Genomic DNA, 20,596 nt, shown 5'->3' with positions numbered 1-20,596 from the left:
TCCAGGATCTGCAGCTTATGTGTTTTCACAGAAAATATCTTGCTTTTCCTGTGGTTATTTTTCTAATGGTCTTTTCCCTCTCTGGTGAAACAAGTTGATTTGTGTGTTGAAGCAGCTGGATTAAAACTCCCCTTTTATCTTCTCCATTCCAAGTAGAGCATCTCCTCTGCCCTCATCATTCCCAGTGTTTCCAGTTTGTCCATGTGATCTCATTCATGCATTGCTGGAATGTGTCCTTCACAGATCTCCTGCTTTGCACATTCACCTTGCCTGGAAGCTTGAAACCAATTATTTATTTCTATCCTTTTGCTAATTTTGAAATCTAAATCATATAATTTCAACATTATATTTGATAAAATTTAAGAATGAGATTGCATTTCGGGAAAACATGATCATCATTCTGAGAGCGCTATTACTCAGGAATGTTCTAGTCACAAAAAGCAGGACAAATCCAATCCATGAATTCCTGCTCCATCGGTTTACTGATGGTTGTTAGCAAACTGATGAGTTGCTGTAACCTGTGCACAGATTCCGATTTATTGTCAGAGTACTCTATCACATACAACCCTGAGATTCCTTTTTTTCCTGTGGGCAAAGCAAAATTATCGGCAGTGCAAAAAAACCTGACTTAATGCACACGTGTCAACAGATAAAGAAATTTAATCAAAATGACTGAGCGATACAGAGAAAGGGGGGGGGGGGTTGGAATCAATAAAGTGCACAGGTAAATGAGTCCCCGATTAAACTTGTTGTTGAGGAGTCCGATGGTGAAGGGATAGCAGCTGTTCCTGAACCTGGTGGTGCGAGTCTTAATGGGACTTGTACCTTTGTCCTGATGGCAGCAATGAGAACAGAGCGTGTGCTGGGTGGTGTTGATCCTTGATGATTGCTGCTGTTCTCTGTCGACAGTGTTCCCTGCAGATGTTCTCGATGGTGGAAAGAATTTTACTGTGATGCCCTGGGCTGTGTCCACTACCTTTTGCAGGGCTTTACACTCAGGGTCAGCTTACTTCATGTGTCGGTAGAAATTGACCAAGGTTTCCGATGTCATGGCAAACCTCTGCAAACTCCTGAGGAAGCAAAGGTGCTGATGTGCTTTCTTCAAGATGCCAGTTGTGTGTTGGGTCCAGGAAAGATCCCCAAGATGTTGACTTCCAAGCACTTAAATTTGCTCACCCTCTCCATCTCTGATTTCCCCCATCCCCACCTCACCAATGATTGCTGGATCATTCCCTTCCTGAAGTCAATAATTCGCTCCTTGGTTTTGGTGACATTGAGTGTTATTGATGCTGTTTGGGTTTTGTTCTAAATCTCATTATAGCCTTGGTTCACAATGGACCATGGAGCTGAGTTCCAGAGGTGAAATTGGATTGACTGCCCTTAACATCAAGGCACCATTTGAACAACTGTGGCAGCAAGGAGATCTGGTAAAACTAACCTCAGTGGACATCAAAGAAAAAACACGCAACAAGAAAGATGGCCATGGTGAGATGAGGAGGAATGAGGGTAGTGAATTTGTTGTGGCGGATGCCTGTCATTGAGGCCAAAACATTGGGGATATTTAAGGTGGAGGTAGATACATTTTTGATCAGGAAGGGAATTCAGCGTTATGGGGAGAAAGCAGGAGAATGGGGTTGAAAAGGATAGTAAATTGGTCATGATGGAAAGGCAAGGCGGACTTGATAGTCTGAATGGTGTAATTCCTCTCCTATGGTCTTGTAGTTGTCTGAAGTCCTTTGATAGAACCCAATAGAACCCAAGGTGTGGGCATTCCTCCATATCATATTCTATACCCAGCCACTGTTTTGTCAAAAATCTTCCACTAGCATCAGGTCAGAAGCATGGATGTTCATTGATTCCATAATTTCAGTTCTGGTTGCAACTCTTCCATAAATGTAGCCAGATCCAGACAATAATTGGGCATCAGCTGATAAGTATTGTGTTGCACTTGTGCCAGAAATGACCACCTCCATAAATGAATATACCATCACTTACCAACAACCTCCTGGAGAACATAATTGTCAGAAATATGCTGGATCAGCCCCACTGCTTCAGGCTACAAAAAATGGGTTGGAGGAGGATGCCTGTGTGGCTGCATTGTACATTGTATTTGTATTTATGACAATAAACTTAAGTCAATGCAACTGAGTTTATTGTCATCTGATTGCACAAGAACACCCTGACGAAGCAGCATATTCTCTGGCTCTCAGTGCAAAACATGAAACGCATAACCAGGCCTTGCATGCAAAAAGATGATACGTAATGTGGATTAGTATTCATGTCTACAACTTGGTCAATAAATATTCTTCGGTGAATACGAGAGTCTCAGAGGGTTAGTGTGAGCACTTCCTTTGGTCGTTCAGCATTCTCACTGCCCATGGGAAGAAGCTGTTTCTCACCCTGCTGGTGCTGGCTCTCATCCTCCTGAATCCTTTTGCCAACAGGAGCAGCTGAATGATGGGGTGGAAGGAGTTTTCAAAGATTTTGCGTACCCTTGGTCACATTTATGGTGGGAGGGCAGGCTCCATGCACCCTCTCTGCCACTCTTATGGATTGACCCACGATCCATTCATCTGCAGCAACTTTGCCGGCATCATTTTTTTGCTCTGAGTAGTGGGTGCCTGCAATGCATGGCCAAGAGTGCTGGTTGAGATTGGTACAATAGGGACATTTAAAAGTCTCTTGGGCACATGGATGCAAGAAAAATAGAGGGTTATGGGTGTGAGGTAGGAAAGGTTCATATTGTTGAGTGTGTTTATAGAGGTTGGCACAACATCTTGGGCTGAAGGGTCTGTACTGTTCTTTGTTTTATTATGAAGTCTGAGCTTCTGAAGGCAGAAGCTGGAGACCTGCTTCAGGTTGGACCGTGTCTTTATGAACAGAGTAAATCATTCCAAAATATTTATATACCTGTATTTATTTTAAATGATATCTTTATGTATATATCTGATTATTATTTGCTGTGTGTTTATATGTCTGTACAGTGGTTCAGAGAAATGCCATTTTGTCTTGTTTATATTTAGTCAGATGATGACCAAAGTTCAAATTTATTGTCAGAATTACATGTGTACAGTAACTGTAAACAAGAAAAAATATATATAGAAAAGAGAGAAATATAAACAAACTGCAATACAGAAAATACAGGGGAGGCATAGTAATTAGTGCCATGCTGAGGCAACACCAAAATCTTGCACTGTCCGTAAGGAGTTTGCATGTTCTCCCTATGGATGTATGGGTTTCCTCCCACCCTTCAAAACATACTGGGGTTTGTAGGTCAATTGGGTTTATTGGGCAGGACGTTATCATGCTGCCTGTCTAAATTTAATTAAGAAAATCAATATTTTGTAATAAATGATGGGTAAAGTTAGAGTCCTTAAACCTTGATGATTGCAGCATTCCATGGAGATTTCTTCAGTGGTGGAGAGAGTTTTGCCTATGATGTACTGGGCTGTGTCCACTACCTTTTGCAGGACTTTCCACTCTGTCAGAGCATGATGCAGCCAGTCAGCACACTTTCAACCACACATCTGTGGAAGTTTGCCAAGGTTTCCAATGTCAATAAAAACCTCTGCAAAGCTGTGAGGAAGTCGAAGCGCTGATGTGCTCACAATAAACTTGAACTCGAGAGATAGTGTTGGCTTTTCAGGTCTGATTAGAAATAAGCATTGACCTGAACTGTTAACTCCATTTCTCTTTCCACAGATGATGCCTGCATTGTTCCAGTGATTTTTAAAAAATTACAGGCAAGTTATCTCTCAAAGATCATTTCAGTACGCAGACTAAACCAAGTGTTGGCTGCATAACAATGGATAAATATTACCACAGTAAGTCAGTAGGATTGTAGAAACGCCTGGCCATGTTGACATCTCCAGGTGGGCGAGAAAGAAAAACCCCAGCAAAGAGCTCCTGTTGTGCCTCCAGATCTGGTGATTTTGTGCTCAGAATATTAAGAATGATGATTTAGACATACAGTATAAATTTGGACATACATAGAGCACCGTAACAGGCCATTTCCCATTACTTTTTTTCTAAAAGATTATATATACTAAGGGTTGCTCCCTTTCTACTTGATTTCAGGTCGTGTAATAGCTAAATGTTAGGGAGATTGTATATTTTTGATTGATTTAAAAAATAACAAATGCTGACATTAACTGGATGAAACTTTTATTTGTCCTGTGGTATTGATTCATGGTTATTATTGGTTTGAAATCAAATTTCTTCGGAGTTGTGTGATTAAAAGTGGAATCTTTATAATATTTTTAAATTTGGAATTGATTGTATGTTTTGCTTGTGATACTAGCCAAGTACATGAAAATCCAAAGATGTAGGAACTCCATTGGCCCATAGAGTCTGCTCTCCCTTTCTAATTAAGAGCTGATCCATCTTCCCACTCAGTTCCATTCCCTGACTTTCTCCCATAACCCTTGATACCTGTCAATCTCTTCCTTAAATGCACCCAAAGACTGCCTGTGGCAATAAGTTCCACAGATTCATGACCCTCTGACAAAAGAAATTTTCCACATCTCTTTTTCTAAAATTGATGCCCTTTTATCCTGAAGTTGTGCCCTCTTGTCCCAGACTCCCCTACCATTGCAAAACAACCTTGCCACGTCTACTCTGTCCAGGTCTTTCAGTATTCAAAAGGCCTTTACGAGGTTCCCCCCTCATCCTTCTGTACTCTAGTGAGTACAGTCCAAGAACTGATAAATGTTTCTTATATGCTAATCCTTCCATTCCTTGTATCATGCCATTAAATCTTTTCTATACTCTCTCCAATGTCAGCACGTCTTTTCTCAAATATGGTGCCCAAAACTGTGCACCAGTACTCCAAGTATGGTCTCACTGGTACCGGTACTTTATAGAGTCTCAATAAAGCTTCTGTTTTTGTCCAAGCCAGTGTTGAGGTTAATTCTGCTACCACAGTATCAGGGCTGATATCATGGACAGAATATGGACCAAATGCAGGCAAGTAGGACTCACTCGGGTAGAAGACGAGATGGTGTGAACGAGTTGGGCCAAGTTTCTGAATACAACTCTAATGACACTAACATCCTGGTAAAATGTTAAGTCCCTGTCTTGTTTACTCTCTAAGGTGATCCTTCAAAATTGAAAACAAAATTTCAGACATACAGCAGGGTAACAGGCCCTTTCAGCCTACGAGCCCTTGCTGCCCATTTACACCCAATTGACTTACACCCTCGGTACATTTTTTTGAACAGTGGGAGGAAACCGGAGCACCCAGAGGAAACCCACGCAGACACAGGGAGAATGTAAAAATCCTTACTGACAGCGCCGGGTTCGAACCTGCTCCCGATTGCTGGCGCAGTAACAGCATTGCGCTAACCACCCTCCACGCTAACTGTCACCCTGCGTGAGTCTTCAAAGGACTGTGAGGGAATTATCTTTGCTGCCCTGGCCAGAAATGAATTATTTGCACACCACATTTAAAAGCAAGTTGGCTGGTCACCAAAGTTGTTTTTTGGAATTTGCTGTGTTCAAATTGGTTACAAAATTCGCCATTTTACTTTTACATAATATTTTCTTTGGAATATCTGATGTTTTTCTTTAAAACATTTTAAAGAAATATTAATAAACTTCTTGACATTGAACCCTTTTCTGCTGTATCCTGTGTTGGAATTATGCAGTCAGCTGTTTAATTTATAAATAGACTGTGTATGAATGAAGCACACACCTCTAAAAGTGAATGTAGTAGCAGATGATGTTATGGATAATGAGAAGTAGAGCAGGAACTGCTATCTGCAGATGCATCTTTGCAAGGGAAATGTAAATGAAAGTGTAATTCTTAACATGTTTCCACTTGACCTAATACAGAACTGCAAACAGTCAAGCAGTCATGCATGCACTTAGTTGGTCAGAGGTTGTATTGAACTGACCTGGTGTAGAGTTAATGTGTGTAGTGGAGTTAGCAATTATACCCAAAGTGTTGTGAAATTGTCATTTCAACTATTTCTAAAACATGGCAATTGCTCTGGGGCAGAGAAAGTTCTTGGGTGGACGCGGGAGGCGATTATTGGGATTTTCTCAGTAGTACGCTCTCCAAATCCTGAAGGCAGGCAGTGGAAGTTGTTGTGACTTGTGAACTTTTCCTTTGAGCAGCCGGGTTGTCGTGTGGGATCTTGGAAACATCCCAGACCTGCTTTTCCAGTGGAAATGAAGCAAGGCACCCAGTATTTTAGCCATGCGTTTGTGATCAATTTTAATTCGCTTTGAAAACAGGTCACACAACTTTTGTTTTCACTGTTAATGGTATTCTCTTCCTAAAGTTGGATTTGGCATTTGGAAACTTTGCAGGGTAACCTATACAAGCCAAAAAGGCTGTTTCCAATTTATATTCAGTAGCTTTCTAAAGAATCAGGAGATGTGATCATTCAAGTAGACAGTAGTCCAGTGTCAGGTAGTAGAGACCCTATTCAGTTGTTGGCTCATCTTTGAAATCTTGCAAGATCCTATCCCCAAGTGGGTGAAGCTACTGAGCAAACAGTTGGGCAACCACTTGGTGGCACAACCTTATGAAATGAGTCCAATAGGATGGTATCATATTGGGACACCGATGGCCAGAGAACTGAATGTCGAGAAAAGTCAGGACAGGTTGAGGGAGAGGGGAGCAAGAGGACAAAGACTGAATCAAAAATTTAACTCACTGTAATTCTTCACCATCAGCCAGTTTGGTCAAATTAATCTGCTCTGAATAAATCTGTGTTTTGGAAAGAAGTGGTCACGTTTTATGTTGCTTTAAGCTGCCTGAGCTTTTGCATTTAAAAGAAGCCTTTTCCCTAGTGTATGCAATCTTGTCTGTATGCAACATTGTGACCTGATTTTTGTTTTTCCTTTTTCTTTCAGCTGATAGTTGAAAAGACCACTGACTACCCTTCCACTGAGTATTCTCTGGTGGAGGATGTTGCCCTCCACTTTACTTGTTTGATGGACAGACTGAATGAGCAGCGCCTGTTTCAGCCAGACCTGTGCGATGTAGACGTTGTATTGGCGCGGCAGAAGATCACGTTCCCTGCTCATAAAGGGGTACTTGCGGCCTACAGCCAGTTCTTTCATTCCCTCTTCACACAGAATAAGCAGCTTCAACGTGTTGAACTTTCGTTGGAAGCGCTAACGTCGCAAGGTTTCCAGCAAATCCTGAACTTTATCTACACTTCAAAGCTGCTGGTAAATGCCTGCAATGTGCAGGATGTTCTGAATGCTGCTGCAGTTCTACAGATGAACGATATTGCCACTTCCTGTCAAGAGTTAATAGACAGTCGGTCCTTAAATTTGACTACCGCGGTGAGCGATATGTCAAAACAGGAAGGCCACAGCAACCCTCTTGGTTCTCAGTTTTACCGCGAAATCAAACAGGAGGTGGATTCTCATCCCAAAATCTACGCCAGAGAGGGCAACAATCCGTATTCTGTTCGGGTGGAGGACCACACGGGGAAGCAGCGCTCTCCACTGCAGCAGAGACAGCAATGTTATAAGGAGGAGAACACCAGCCAGGCAGTGTGCAAGATCGAGGGCGATACAGAGCTGAATGACGACTCTGACAGCAGGAGCTCATACAACAGGGAGCAGATCATTGTCGAGGTCAACCTTAACAACCAGACTTTGAATGTTTCAAAAGGTGCCGAGGGCATGAATTCACCGTCAGAGGCTACAGCTGTTTTGGGAAGGTGTCCTGAGGAGGAGGACGAGGAGGAGGAGGAGGACGAGGAGGAGGAGGAGGAGGACGAGGAGGAGGACGAGGAGGATGACGACGAGGATGCTGATGTTGGAGACGAGGAGGAGGAGGAGGAGGATGAAGAAGATGTCACTGAAGATGACGAGGAGGATATAGAAGAGAGTGAAGAAGATGTAAATGAAGGTGATAACCCTGAGACTCCAGAAGTCAAGACTGAAAGTGGCCAAGCTATTCGAAGAACAGCAAGAGCTTCAACTGCCTCCAAAGAGTCAACCCCAGCAGCCTCCAGCAGATCACGGAGACGAGCCAAGAAACAAGTGACCACTCGAGGTAGGAAGCGAAAGAAGGATTCCGATAGCTCAAATCAGAAGGTGAAAATCGAGGAGAAACAGAACTTCCCCTGCAAAAAGTGCCCCCGGGTCTTCAATAACCGTTGGTACCTAGAAAAGCACATGAATGTCACACACAGCCGCATGCAGATCTGTGACAAGTGTGGCAAAAGATTTGTACTGGAGAGTGAGCTATCACTGCATCACCAGACTGACTGTGAGAAAAGTATTCAGGTATGTCACTGATTCTCATTGTTTTAATCTATTGCAGTCACTAAATAAGTTGACATCACCCAGGTTGAAGGTTAACTCGTCCATTTATTGTACCTTTGAGACCAATATAGTGCTGCATTCCCATATCTTGACTCGGAATTGCTGTGGATGTTTAGCAACATAACGTGATGAAGCGTTGGCAGCTGGTGACTTTTCTTGCTGGCTGCCCTCCCAGTTGCAGGCTGATCTCTTCATGTTGCTTATGGTTTTCTACAAAAGAGGTAATTGCTTTGATAATTTTGTCAAGACTGTGTTTGCATGCTGTCTTAAAAAGTATAATAATTTCTTTATTGTAGTTGTATGTTATTCAGATATTACTTAGTATCACTGAATTTTGATCAGTAGATCAATGGGAATTGGTCATAAGATAGCTGGGTATTTTTAGGACATATTCTTGACCAGGGTGAGTCAAGGGGAGAAGGCAGAAGAATGGGGTTGAAAATGTTAAGGCACTTTCAGGTACTCGAGGGAAGATCGTGCGCCGACAGTCGCGGCTGGGGGAGTGCAGCTGGCACGTTCAGGTGACCGCGGAGAGGACACCTTTCTGTCATTTGAACGTGCCAGCTGATGGATAGCGGTCTACCAGCGATAGCTGGCACCTTGGAACTGTGGCCTAGTCCCGCCCACATTGTCTTGACGTCATTTACAGTGCATGACTGACAAACAATATCAAGACACAAAAAAAGTCTCAGAGCTCAGCCAAAAAAAAAACAAATTAATGGTATATTTTGAGTTTGCATCTAGCACATTTTTTATTTGCAGCTGTACAAATGAATTTCACCCTGCATCCCTCCGGTTCCCGATCAATTTTCATTTGAATTTGCTGACCGTGCAATAAAAAAACAACCCTGACAGTAAAACAAACATTTCCTAAAGTTTGTTGCACACTTATCAACCCATTGCACAAGATTCACATTATGGCATCGCTGCTGCAATAAGTTTGGACAGTGGATAACTCCTGACCCGCGCTGCCAGTGCCTCCCCTTTGCTCACCTAACTCGTGCTGCCGGTGCCTCCCCTTCGCCTGCCCGACTTGCGCTGCCGGTGTTGTGCGTCTTGAAATAAATAAATAAATAGGTAGATAGAACCACTGAAACCCAGAGTCGATGGCTGACGGGGGATACTCCAAGCAGGATATTACACCTACTGGAGAAGGGTTAGGTAAGTAGACATCCTTGCCAGTTACTCCAGTTTCAGATGGCCATCCAACATCTGCACAGGAGTACAATGTGCAGCTTTACAGTCGGGTATTGTGGCCATTGGAAAGTGGCTTTAGTAAATCAGCCTTGAAGGAATTGCAGGGTGGACTCATTGGGCCAAATGGCCTAATTCTGCTTTGCTATCTTGTGTTCTAATATCTCGACTGACCATTTACTGATCTGTTTTGGGGTTGAGAAAGAGGAGTGTGGAGGGAGACTCTTCTAGAGGTGCTGGGACAATAAGAATTTGTGATTGAAGATGATGGAGTTAGCAATGCCCGTGGTGGGACAGTGATTCTGCCTGGTAAATGGGCAGGGATTGGAGGAGCAGAGAGCCTTCCAGACCCATAGCATGTTATCTTGCTGAAGTAAATTTTGGATTGGTATGTGAAATCATTGCCACATAAATGCAGGCAAATGGGACAAAACACTTGGGTCGGCATGGACAAGTTGGGTTGAAGGGCCTGTTTTCCTTGCTGTAGAATATCTCTATATCCAGAGAGGTTAATGGAAGCACATGTTTTGTGAATCTAAATAGATACATTATTTATGACCTTCAAGGTGTAGGGTTCCAAATTTCTACTGAGTTTATCAGATGATACATTTGAGAGTGTTTTGGATGTTAATTGTGGAGAATGGAAGATTAGAGTGGAGGAAAATGGGAAGGGCTTTCTGCCCATGAGGGTCTCTGCTTCAAGAAGGCTACAAGAGAAATATCAGCTAGGTGGTCTTTGTGATGGATTTTGTGTGGGGTTAGAAACCAGCCTCCAGATCAGATAGAAAGCTGGAAACTTAAATAGACAATTTCTCTGGAGATTATGGCAACAAGGAAAGTAGAATTGGTCATGAGTGTAAGGAGTTTGCTCCAGTCGAAATAACACAGCTACGATTTGGGATAGGAAAGAGTGGTAAGTGTAGTCCCATTCAGCTGTAAGGGGGAAGAAAGGTAAACTCAATAAAGAGATGAAGGCCATGGAAAAATCAAAGGTGAAAAGCAGCTACATCCCAAATTGGTTGACCAGTTTGTTTCAAGGCTGTGGCAGGTTAGCAATCTGATTGAAATGTTAGAAAAAAAAAGAATCTCAATGCCCTTGACTTTGCAAACTACTACCCACAATTCACAGCTTCGTTTTATTGAATATGTCGGGGTCGCCATCATAAGTGGTGTGTGGAGGTTCAATTTTGATATTTAAGAGAAATTTGGAAAGGTGCATAGATGGGAGGGGCTATGGTCCGGTTGCAGGCCAATAGGACTAGGCATCAAAGCACCTGTTTCTGTGCTATATTCTTAGAAAAAGAAAGGAGTTAGTGAGTCAGATAATGGTTTTTAAGTTGGTTCATACAGGAAAATAAGTTGGTCCAGTGGGGTCAATAGACAAGGAGCTGCGTCTCACTGCCAAGGTGCAAGTGCATGAAATTTGGAAAGGTGCATAGATGGGAGGGGCTATGGTCCGGTTGTAGGACAATGGGACAAGACATCGAAGCACCTGTTTCTGTGCTATATTATTCTTAGAAAAAGAAAGGAGTTAGTGAGTCAGATAATGGTTTCTAAGTTGGTTCATAGTAGATACAGGAAAATAAGTTGGTCCAGTGGGGTCAGTAGACAAGGAGCTGTGTCTCACCACCAAGGTGCAAGTGCATGAGGGTGGGTGAGAAAGATGCCCCACGTGGTAGACTGTTGATGGAAGTGTGGATTTGGTCAGTAAAAGAGTAAGCGAGATAGAATGGATAGTTGTTAATTCACTGATGTAACCAGAGCTTCCTTGTTTAATTATAAAAAGGAGTTTTGTAGAGATGAAACTAAGTCTCTAAGCTTCAGTGATAAATTTGGCGCAAATTTTGTTTCATTATCCCAGATTGTTACAGACTTGGTTTTAGATATAGCCCATTTTAACCTCTCAAAGCATTTAATTACAGTAGATGGGAGGGCCACTGGGTAATAGTGTTTAACCAGTGCTTAGTTTGCTCTGATGTTGAGGAATCAGGAATATTTGATATGCTGGATATTAATGTTTATATTCTACAGAATGGAAACAGGCCCCTTTCATCCCAACTTGTCAACACTGACAAGTGAGTCTCATTTCACTATATTTTCAGCCCATATCCCCCTCAACCTTTCCTGTACGTATGCATGTCTAAATGGTATGTACAATCGTTTCCACCTCTACCACGTCCTTTAGCAGCTTGTTCCACATACCCACCACCATCTGTGTAAATAAGGTGACCCTCAGGTCCTTTTGAAATCTTTCCACTCCTCCTTAAATCTCTGCCCTCCAATTTTAGATTCACCTACCTTGGCAAAAGGTACAATGACACTTTATCTTTCCGCCCCTCATGATTTTATTTGCCCCCATCAGGTTCCTTCCAACTTGGCCTCCTGCATGGAGAAAAGTTCCTGACTCCTCTTATAATTCAAACCCTTCATTTCCCGTAACATTCTCATGAATCTGGTCGGCTTCCTTTCCTGTAGCTGGATGATCAGAACTGTGCACAATACTCCCAGAGTGGTCTCACCAGTGTCTTGTACAGTAGTAATATGCTGCTTTACTCTGTACCTTGATTGACAAATATTGCTTTCACTCCTGTCTTTATGCATCGCCAGTGATTCTGAAACAAAATCGTATTATGTTAGAGCTTATTACAATCAAACTGATTATTTGGCACCCTTGCTTCTTTGCGCTGTGCTGGCAAATTTTTCACCTATTGGATGTTCAAGGCCACTCTCTTTACACTGGCTTTAAATTTGTTACACAATAGTGTAAGAACTTTTCCAGTGAAGTAATTTTTCGGGTGACTCTTTCCTGAACTTAGCACAGTCCACGTGTGACGACTCTGATTTTGACATCTTCATCTCCAACTTGGGTTACCGTATTTACTGTTGCATAGGACGACTCTCTAGAGCACACATGTCAAACTCAGGCCCGCGGGCCAAATTTGGCCCGTGATATAATTCTATTTGGCCCGCAAGATCATATCAAATATGTACTAGAGCTGGCCTGCTGGCCGCCGCGCCAGTCTAGCGCATGCACAGCTAATACTACAAATCCCAGAATGCTTTGCAAATGCATTGGCGTCAGCCCGCTAATCGCCCCCACCTCCTCTCTTTACTTTCATTAGTATCTGCGACCTGTCGCCTAACTCACACGTAATAAACCCCTTACGAAAAATGGCCGAACCAAAGACAGAAAACAGGACCTTTCAAGACAGGTGGGAGGCAAACTCTGACCCCAGAGTTTGATGAACTTGCATCTAAGAAGAGATGCCAAATATCTGGTTTAGACCCAGGTGCATCAGAGTAAATCACAGTGTAGCAAGCTAAGCTTGGATTCATATTTTCTTTGGTTAACTTTGGACTGTTCATCGTTGAAAGATTGGATTTTCATTGAAGCAAGTTTTTTTTTTGACTTGTTGGCTTGTGAAAAAAAAACATTTAAAAGGAGCTTAAAGGCTAGAGAGAAATATTATTTATTGAATATTTTATTTCTCAATTGTTAATGCTTCTTCTGGAAAGAGTTTAACCAAAACTATTATTAAACATTTATTTTAATAAGAAAAAGTTTAACATTACATATGTTGAAAGAAGAGAAAACATGCAGATGTTGTTGAAAATTTTCAATAAATATTTAGTTTGGACCACGACTTAGTCCAAGTTTTTAATTTTGACCCTCTGTGAATTGGAGTTTGACACCCCTGCTCTATAGGATGACCCTGGAATTTGCACCTAAAGTGTTGGTTTTGAACAATACCCTTTGTATAAGACGACCCCAGATTTGACACTTATTGTTGACCAGTGGATGCTGTTAAAAGCAAATCACGTTATTTTAAAAACAAATTATCATTTAAATGTTTAAATTTTATTTGGGTATTTCAAAATAAGCCGCTGTCAGTTCCAGTAACAGGCCGTTTAAAGCCTGTACAGAGTCGACAGTAGTTTGACTGGGCGGATAGATCCCGTGGAGGAGCACTGAGACTTTGCTGATAACTAATGGGCCATGCGCGAGATTGCGTCGGAGCCAGCAGGAAGATGGCGGTGGTATTGTCAAGGTAAGAATTTTAGACCAATTTTAAGGTGAAATTTTTAAGTTTTGAGGCATAAACGGTGTGGTTAATGACTGATATTAGTTGTAAGCCCACTAGTGTCCTCAACTGTACCTCCCACCCATCTTCCTGATAGGACTCCATTTACCTTTGCCAATTTCTCCATCGCTTGTACTCTGACATTAAAACTTGCTACACCTGTGACTTTTTAGGTGTATGAAACCGTGGGCTGATTTTGTACAACCATTCTCACCCTCTGGAATATTGTGCAAATTGGATGCCCTGTCACCAGAATTTCTAAAGGTTTGGATTTTAGATGATTGGAGTTTATAACTGTATTTTCACTCATGAAATTCTGTTTGATGTAAAGACTTGTTGGTGGTGGAGATCACCTTGCTCAACTGGAATAATTATAATGCCAAAACACCGTCATTCACAATCTTGAGAGAAGATGAGAATGGGGACTGGATCGATTATTTCACCACAAGCAATGGCTGTGTTTGCAATGGTTGTACTTAACATAACAAATTGCTCCTATTCATTGAGTGAAACTGAGCCTTCAGTCCTTTTGAGGGTTTGTGACCTTCAAGATTTTAACTTGGTTGTCTGATTTTTGAGTACCTTTGCATTCATTGATTCATTTTCACTTGATACCTGTTCCTGAACACTTTTTAACAGTTGCACAGAGACTATTCTTTTATTTTAATGGCTATCAATGTCCTTTTGAAATCAATGTACTACCTTTGGGAGTTGCCAGCGTGTGTCGTGTTTGCAGCAGTGTCCATTCCATTAACCATATTCCATTTCCAAATAGTTAGAATCTCAAAAAAAAGTCATGAGCATGTCACGAAATGCATTCTTTTGCAAGTAGCAGTGCAAGTGCAACTATTGCTGTGAATTGCATTTAAAAAATAAATTATTGCAAAATAAGAGAAAGAGAGGCATTGAGCATTACGTGGAATGCTTTGACTAAAACCTGCAATATGATGGTGTTCTTGCAGTCGTAGCAAAAAAAAAAATTTAAGAATGATTTGCAAGTGGTTTATCAAGTAATGCTCTCACTTAAAGCGCCAACACCCGGCATTCAAACCTGAAGCCACAGGAGGCTGCAGGTGCTGGAATCAACAGCCAAAAGCAAACTGGTGGAGGAACTCAGCAGGCCAAGCAGCATCCGTGAAGGTAAAGGGCTAGCCAATGTTTTGGGTCGTGATCCTGCGTCAATCCTGAAATGCTGCTTAACCCACTGAGTTCCTCCAGCGGGTTATTTTTTTTCAATGCCGACCTCCACGATGAGGATTTTGCATGTACTCCCTGTGACTGTATACAATATCCATCCCCACCTCCTCCAGGTGCCCTGGTTTCTTATTGTCTCCAAAAGTGATGGTTGTTGGTAAGTTCGTTGATTATTGTAAATTATCCCTAGTGTTAGGGATTGAATGGCTCGTGAGCGAGAATAGATTACGGGAAAATAAGTGGAACAATGAGACAAAAACTGGAAGGGCTGAATGGACACCTCCTAAGACACATGAATCAAACTGATTAATGTAAATATAAATAACCTTTGCCCTAATTTGTCCATGCTGACCAAGTTGTCAAATTGAATGAGTCCTATTTTCCTGCATTTGGCCAATATCTCTCTGAATCTTGCTAGTCCATGGGCCTGTCCAAATGTATTTTAAATGTTGTAATTGTACCTGCCTCTCATTTCCTCTGGCAGCTTGTTCCACATTCCAACCATTTTGTTTGTTTTTTTTTTAAATTTATTTATAGTATCTCCATACATTCATTTCAAATTGACTTAGTATAATATTACATAATAGATACTAAATAATTTTCACCCCCCACCTCCCCTAACCCCTTAGGAAACCACCTTGTGGTGGTTAATTCCCAAAAACCCAAATGGGTGTGGTATAAACCACAAGTGGCATATGACTTTCGGGAGAGAAGTACCACCCCCTCCCCTCCCCCCCAGGCAGACAAAATACACGTATAAACCGAAAAATCATCATTTCTTATATCCATAAAATCTCGGTCCATCAATTTAACCAATCTTATTCATAAACTCTTTTTTTTTAAAATCCAAACTTGATATTAAATTTTGCACCCTTTCCACCCTCCCAACACTGAGTTAAACATTGTTTACAATCAATAAAAGCTTTTTTTTTAAATTTTTTTTTCATCTTCCTGAATTTCATCCACTGAATTAAAACACCTCTGAACATCCCAGTTCAACACCGAATCTTCCATTCTTCTCAGTCTCAAGTTAAATTTGTAGCTTACTTTCAAAAAAAGTTTTTTCAAATCTTTTAAAATTTTCTTGAACATAATTCCTTTGGTCTTGATCTTCTAAAGCATCAGTGTTATTCATATGTTCTTTCTTCTATGTTTCCCAATTTAATATCAAATTTTCCACTTTGTCAGTCTTCTCAATGTTAAGTTGAAATTATTGTTTATTTTCAAGAAAAACTTATTCAAAATTTTTAACTCTTCTTGGACATTGCTCCTTCAACTTTAATTTTATAAATCATCAATCTTGTTCATAGTTTCTTTCTACTGAGTTTCCAAATTTAATAAAGTTTCCGTTTTTTCCAATTTTCTCAATATTAAACTGATCTTGTTGTTTAGTTTAAAAAAATCCTTTTCAAAACTATTAAAATCTGTTTGCAATGTATGCATACTCACAGATAATAAATTCACTCTTCCAATATTCCATCCAAAAAAAAATCACTGATAAACCTTATTGCAGGTCAAGGAGTTCCATATATATGTTTATCTTCAGAAAATATTTCAAATATTTCAAATCAACATTCGTCGCCATCTTTCAAAAAGGAGTCCGAAATCAACTTTAATAAGTTCTGTTCTTGAGAAAATTCCAGCACCAACTCCGGCTCTGTCTGGGCAAATAGGTCAAATTTCTTCCAAAGTCAAAGAATGTAATTTTGTTCTGTATTTATAGATAATAAGTTCATCCTTCCGATATTCCATCCAAAAAAAATCACTAATAAACTTTAATGTTATCTAGATTTTTAAAACTCACGGGCAACCAATGGCAATTACTGCAATTTATCTTCATAAAACATTTCAAATCAATATTCATCACCATCTTTCAGAGGGGTGTCCAAGGCCAGCTTATCCGACAGTCCAATTAATGAGCTCCGTTCTTAAGAAGATTCCAGCCTTGACTCCGTGGTTCTGTCTGGGCAAGTAGGCCGAGTTTCTTCCAAAGTCGGAGAGTGTAGTTTTGTTCTGTATTTGAACTCTATTTTCCTTAATCTTTGTTGCCATTTTAAAAGATAATAAATTCACTCTTCCAATATTCCATCCAAAAAAAAAATCACTGATAAACCTTATTGCAGGTCAAGAAGTTCCATATATATGTTTATCTTCAGAAAATATTTCAAATATTTCAAATCAACATTCGTCGTCATCTTTCAAAAAGGAGTCCGAAATCAACTTTAATAAGTTCTGTTCTTGAGAAAATTCCAGCACCAACTCCGGCTCTGTCTGGGCAAATAGGTCAAATTTCTTCCAAAGTCAAAGAATGTAATTTTGTTCTGTATTTATAGATAATAAATTAATCCTTCCGATATTCCATCCAAAAAAAATCACTAATAAACTTTAATGTTATCTGGATTTTTAAAACTCACAGGCAACCAATGGCAATTACTGCAATTTATCTTCATAAAACATTTCAAATCAATATTCATCACCATCTTTCAGAGGGGTGTCCAAGGCCAGCTTATCCGACAGTCCAATTAATGAGCTCCGTTCTTAAGAAAATTCCAGCCTTGACTCCGTGGTTCGGTCTGGGCAAGTAGGCCGAGTTTCTTCCAAAGTCGGAGAGTGTAGTTTTGTTCTGTATTTGAACTCTATTTTACTTAATCTTTGTTGCCATTTTAAACATCTTTCAGAGGGGTGTCCAAGGCCAGCTTATCCGACAGTCCAATTAATGAGCTCCATTCTTAAGAAAATTCCAGCCTTGACTCCGTGGTTCTGTCTGAGCAAGTAGGCCGAGTTTCTTCCAAAGTCGGAGAGTATAGTTTTGTTCTGTATTTGAACTCTATTTTCCTTAATCTTTGTTGCCATTTTAAACTAAAAACAATTGATAAACAAAACAAAGACTTTTAACAAAAAAGAAATATTCTTAAAACGGGTATTTATATAACTGCCTGGGGGAGACCGGGAATGCACGTCCGCTCCCTACGCCATCTTGCCACGCCCCTCCAACCAACCATTTTGTTTGTAATAAAAATTACCCCTCTCAGGGTTCCCTTTTAAGTCTTCCACTCCTCACAAATCAATACTCTCTAGTTTTGCACTTCCCCCACTGTGACCCTTCACCTTGTGTATACCCCTCATTTTGTATACCTCTAAAGCAGTGGTTTTCAAACTTTTTCTTTCCACTCTCATACCATTTTAAGTATTCCCTATGCCGTCGGTGCTCTGTGACTAATGTAAGGGGTTACTTAAAGTAGTCTGTGAGTGGAAAGAAAATGTTTGAAAAGCACTGTTTTAATTATACCTTATTGACTTGTTATGTGCATGGTTTCAGAACTCCAAAAGAAATGGGCCAATGACAATTTTTCTCAAGTGCCATATTTCCGTTACAATTGGGTCGAGAGGAGTGGTTCTTTAACCTTTTTTCCCCACTCACATACCACCTGAAATAATCCCTCACAGAGCAGCTATGGCATAGGGATTACTTCAGGTGGTATGTGAGTGGAAAGAAAGTTTGAAAACCTCTGCTGTAAGGATTCCCTCAGCCTCTTGAACCAGGGGAAAATGCCCAGCCTGTCCATTTCTCCCAATGATTCAATCCATGTAGTGTCCAAATGTCTTTTTAATGTTATAATTCCACATGTCTCTGCTGCTTCCTTTGGCAGCTCTTTTCATATACCTATCAACTTGGGAAAAAGTTGCCACTCATGTCTCTTTTAAATTTTTTACCTCTCACCTTAAATCTTTCTCCTGTAGTTTTGGATTCTTCTATCCTTGGAAAATGTTAAAATGTAGAATTAATTCCTTTTAATATTTTTCTGATGTTGTCTACCTTGCCCACATGTTGTTGGACAAATGTCTACTTTTGGTTTTAACCTGGGGTTCTTTCCATTCCCACCCACTCAGTTCTTCTCTCCTATGCCCCCCCTACTCCCAATTTTCAGCTCCAGTTTTATTTTAATCAATTGGGAAACCACTGATTATAAGCCAAACAAAATGCTCGAACAAATAATGGAAATGGTTTAATATTACAGGTAATGACAGCATGTATTTCTATGTATTTACGAGAAAATTATTCAAGATGATTCACAGAGCCCTTGTCACACAAAAACACAAGATTAAAATCTTGGTCAATAAAAGCATATCAAAAAAAGCTTCTTAAAAGTAATCAGAACTTGCATATTGCCAGGTGAAGGCATGGGTGCAAGTGATGGAAACATTGGGATAATCTGGTGCATATGAATAAAGTCTTGAAAGGTATATGAGACCGGAGGTGCATGGAAAGATCAGGAGAAATTAGGCCACAGTGGGATTTGAAAGGAAGGATGAAAATTTTAAAAGGGAGGCTTTAATTTGCTGTGGAGCCAATGTTGGGTAGGAAGAATCAGGATGACTCAATGCCATTTATGACATGGGGAGTATTGCTTTAGGTCAGGTTGGCCTGGAACAAAAGATATTGTTAAGGGGTTTAGCACCAGATGTGCAGAGGCAGGAGGAATGTTTGAATAGTTGAGTAGGGACAAGAAGCCAAATAGCCTACTCCTACTGATTATCCCCATGTTTATCTTTTTTTAAATAATTTTTTTATTTTTCACACCGTGAACCATATCAACCAAAATTTGTACAAACATTTCTCATTAAATATACACAGTGGCATTTTCCCCCCTTCCCTCCTACCCCCTCCAAAACCAACATATACAATACAATAAAACCATAAAACAATGTCTTTACACAAAGGAAAAACAAACAAGAAAAATGTGTCAAATCAAATTGTTTTGTCTTCTTGTCATTTTAGGGGATGGAGGTCCAAGGCAAGCTCTCTCTCTCATGTTCCATGAATGGTTCCCAAATTTGTTCAAACAATGTGACTTTATTTTTTATATTATGTTATTTTTTCCAATGGAATACATTTATTCTTTTCCATGTACCATTGCTATATTCTCAGGCTCTCTTCCATTTAGCAAGTTGACAGTATACATTTTTTTGCTTCTGCAAAGGCTATCATAATGAATCTTTTTTGCTCTTTATCCTATTTGAGGCCTAATTCTTCTGTGTTACTTAAAAGAAAGATCTCTGGATTTTTTGGTATGTTATTTTTTGTGATTTTATTTAATATCTGATTTAGTTCTTCCCAAAATGTATTCACTTTTGTACATGCCCAAATTGCATGTACTGCTGTTCCCATTTCCTTCTTACAGCGAAAACACCTATCTGATAATGTTGGATCGCATTCTTTTAACTTTCGAGGCGTGATATATAACCTGTGTAACCAATTATACTGTATCATGCGTAACCTTGTGTTTATTGTATTCTTCATAACTCCAGAACATAACTTTTCCCATGTTTCATTCTTTATGTTTAAATCCTTTTCCCACTTTTGTTTAGGTTTGTAGCTTATTTCATCATTTTGCTTACCTTAAAGCTTAATGTACATATTTGTTATAAATCTTTTAATTATCATTGTGTCTGTAATCACATATTCAAAGCTGCTTCCTTCTGGTAATCTCAATCTGTTTCCCAATTTATCCTTTAAATAAGCTTTCAGTTGATGATTTGCAAACATTGTACCGTGAGTTATTCCACATTTGTCCTTCAACTGTTCAAATGTTAATAAATTATTTCCCAAAAAAAACAATTTTCTATTCTTTTAATTCCTTTTCTCTCCCATTCTCCAAAGGAAAGGTTATCTATTGTAAAAGGGATTAGTTGATTTTGCGTCGATAGTAATTTTGGTATTTGGTAATTCGTTTTTTTTCCTTTCTACGTGGATCTTCTTCCATATATTAAGTAAATGATGCAATACTGGTGGGCTTTTATATTGCACCAGCTTTTCATCCCACTTATAAAGT

The 20,596-nt window shown here is 40.1% G+C and overlaps 1 protein-coding gene across 2 annotated transcripts in view; it reads left to right on the top strand.

Moving 5' to 3' along the window:
- Positions 1 to 20,596, top strand: part of LOC138751929 (zinc finger and BTB domain-containing protein 47-like) — a 293,546-nt gene that overhangs the window by 153,909 nt on the left and 119,041 nt on the right. For both annotated transcript variants that reach the window (XM_069914918.1, XM_069914917.1), the window contains exon 2: positions 6,862 to 8,253. In XM_069914918.1, coding sequence (XP_069771019.1) covers positions 6,943 to 8,253 — 1,311 coding nt within the window. In that variant the 5' untranslated portion in view covers positions 6,862 to 6,942. The remainder of the gene's footprint in view (positions 1 to 6,861; positions 8,254 to 20,596) is intronic.

Source organism: Narcine bancroftii, chromosome 1 (assembly GCF_036971445.1).
Source record: "Narcine bancroftii isolate sNarBan1 chromosome 1, sNarBan1.hap1, whole genome shotgun sequence".
NCBI classification, from domain to species: domain Eukaryota; kingdom Metazoa; phylum Chordata; class Chondrichthyes; order Torpediniformes; family Narcinidae; genus Narcine; species Narcine bancroftii.
The sequence above is the reverse complement of the archived record's forward strand: the minus strand, read 5'-3'. Positions and strand labels throughout refer to the sequence as shown.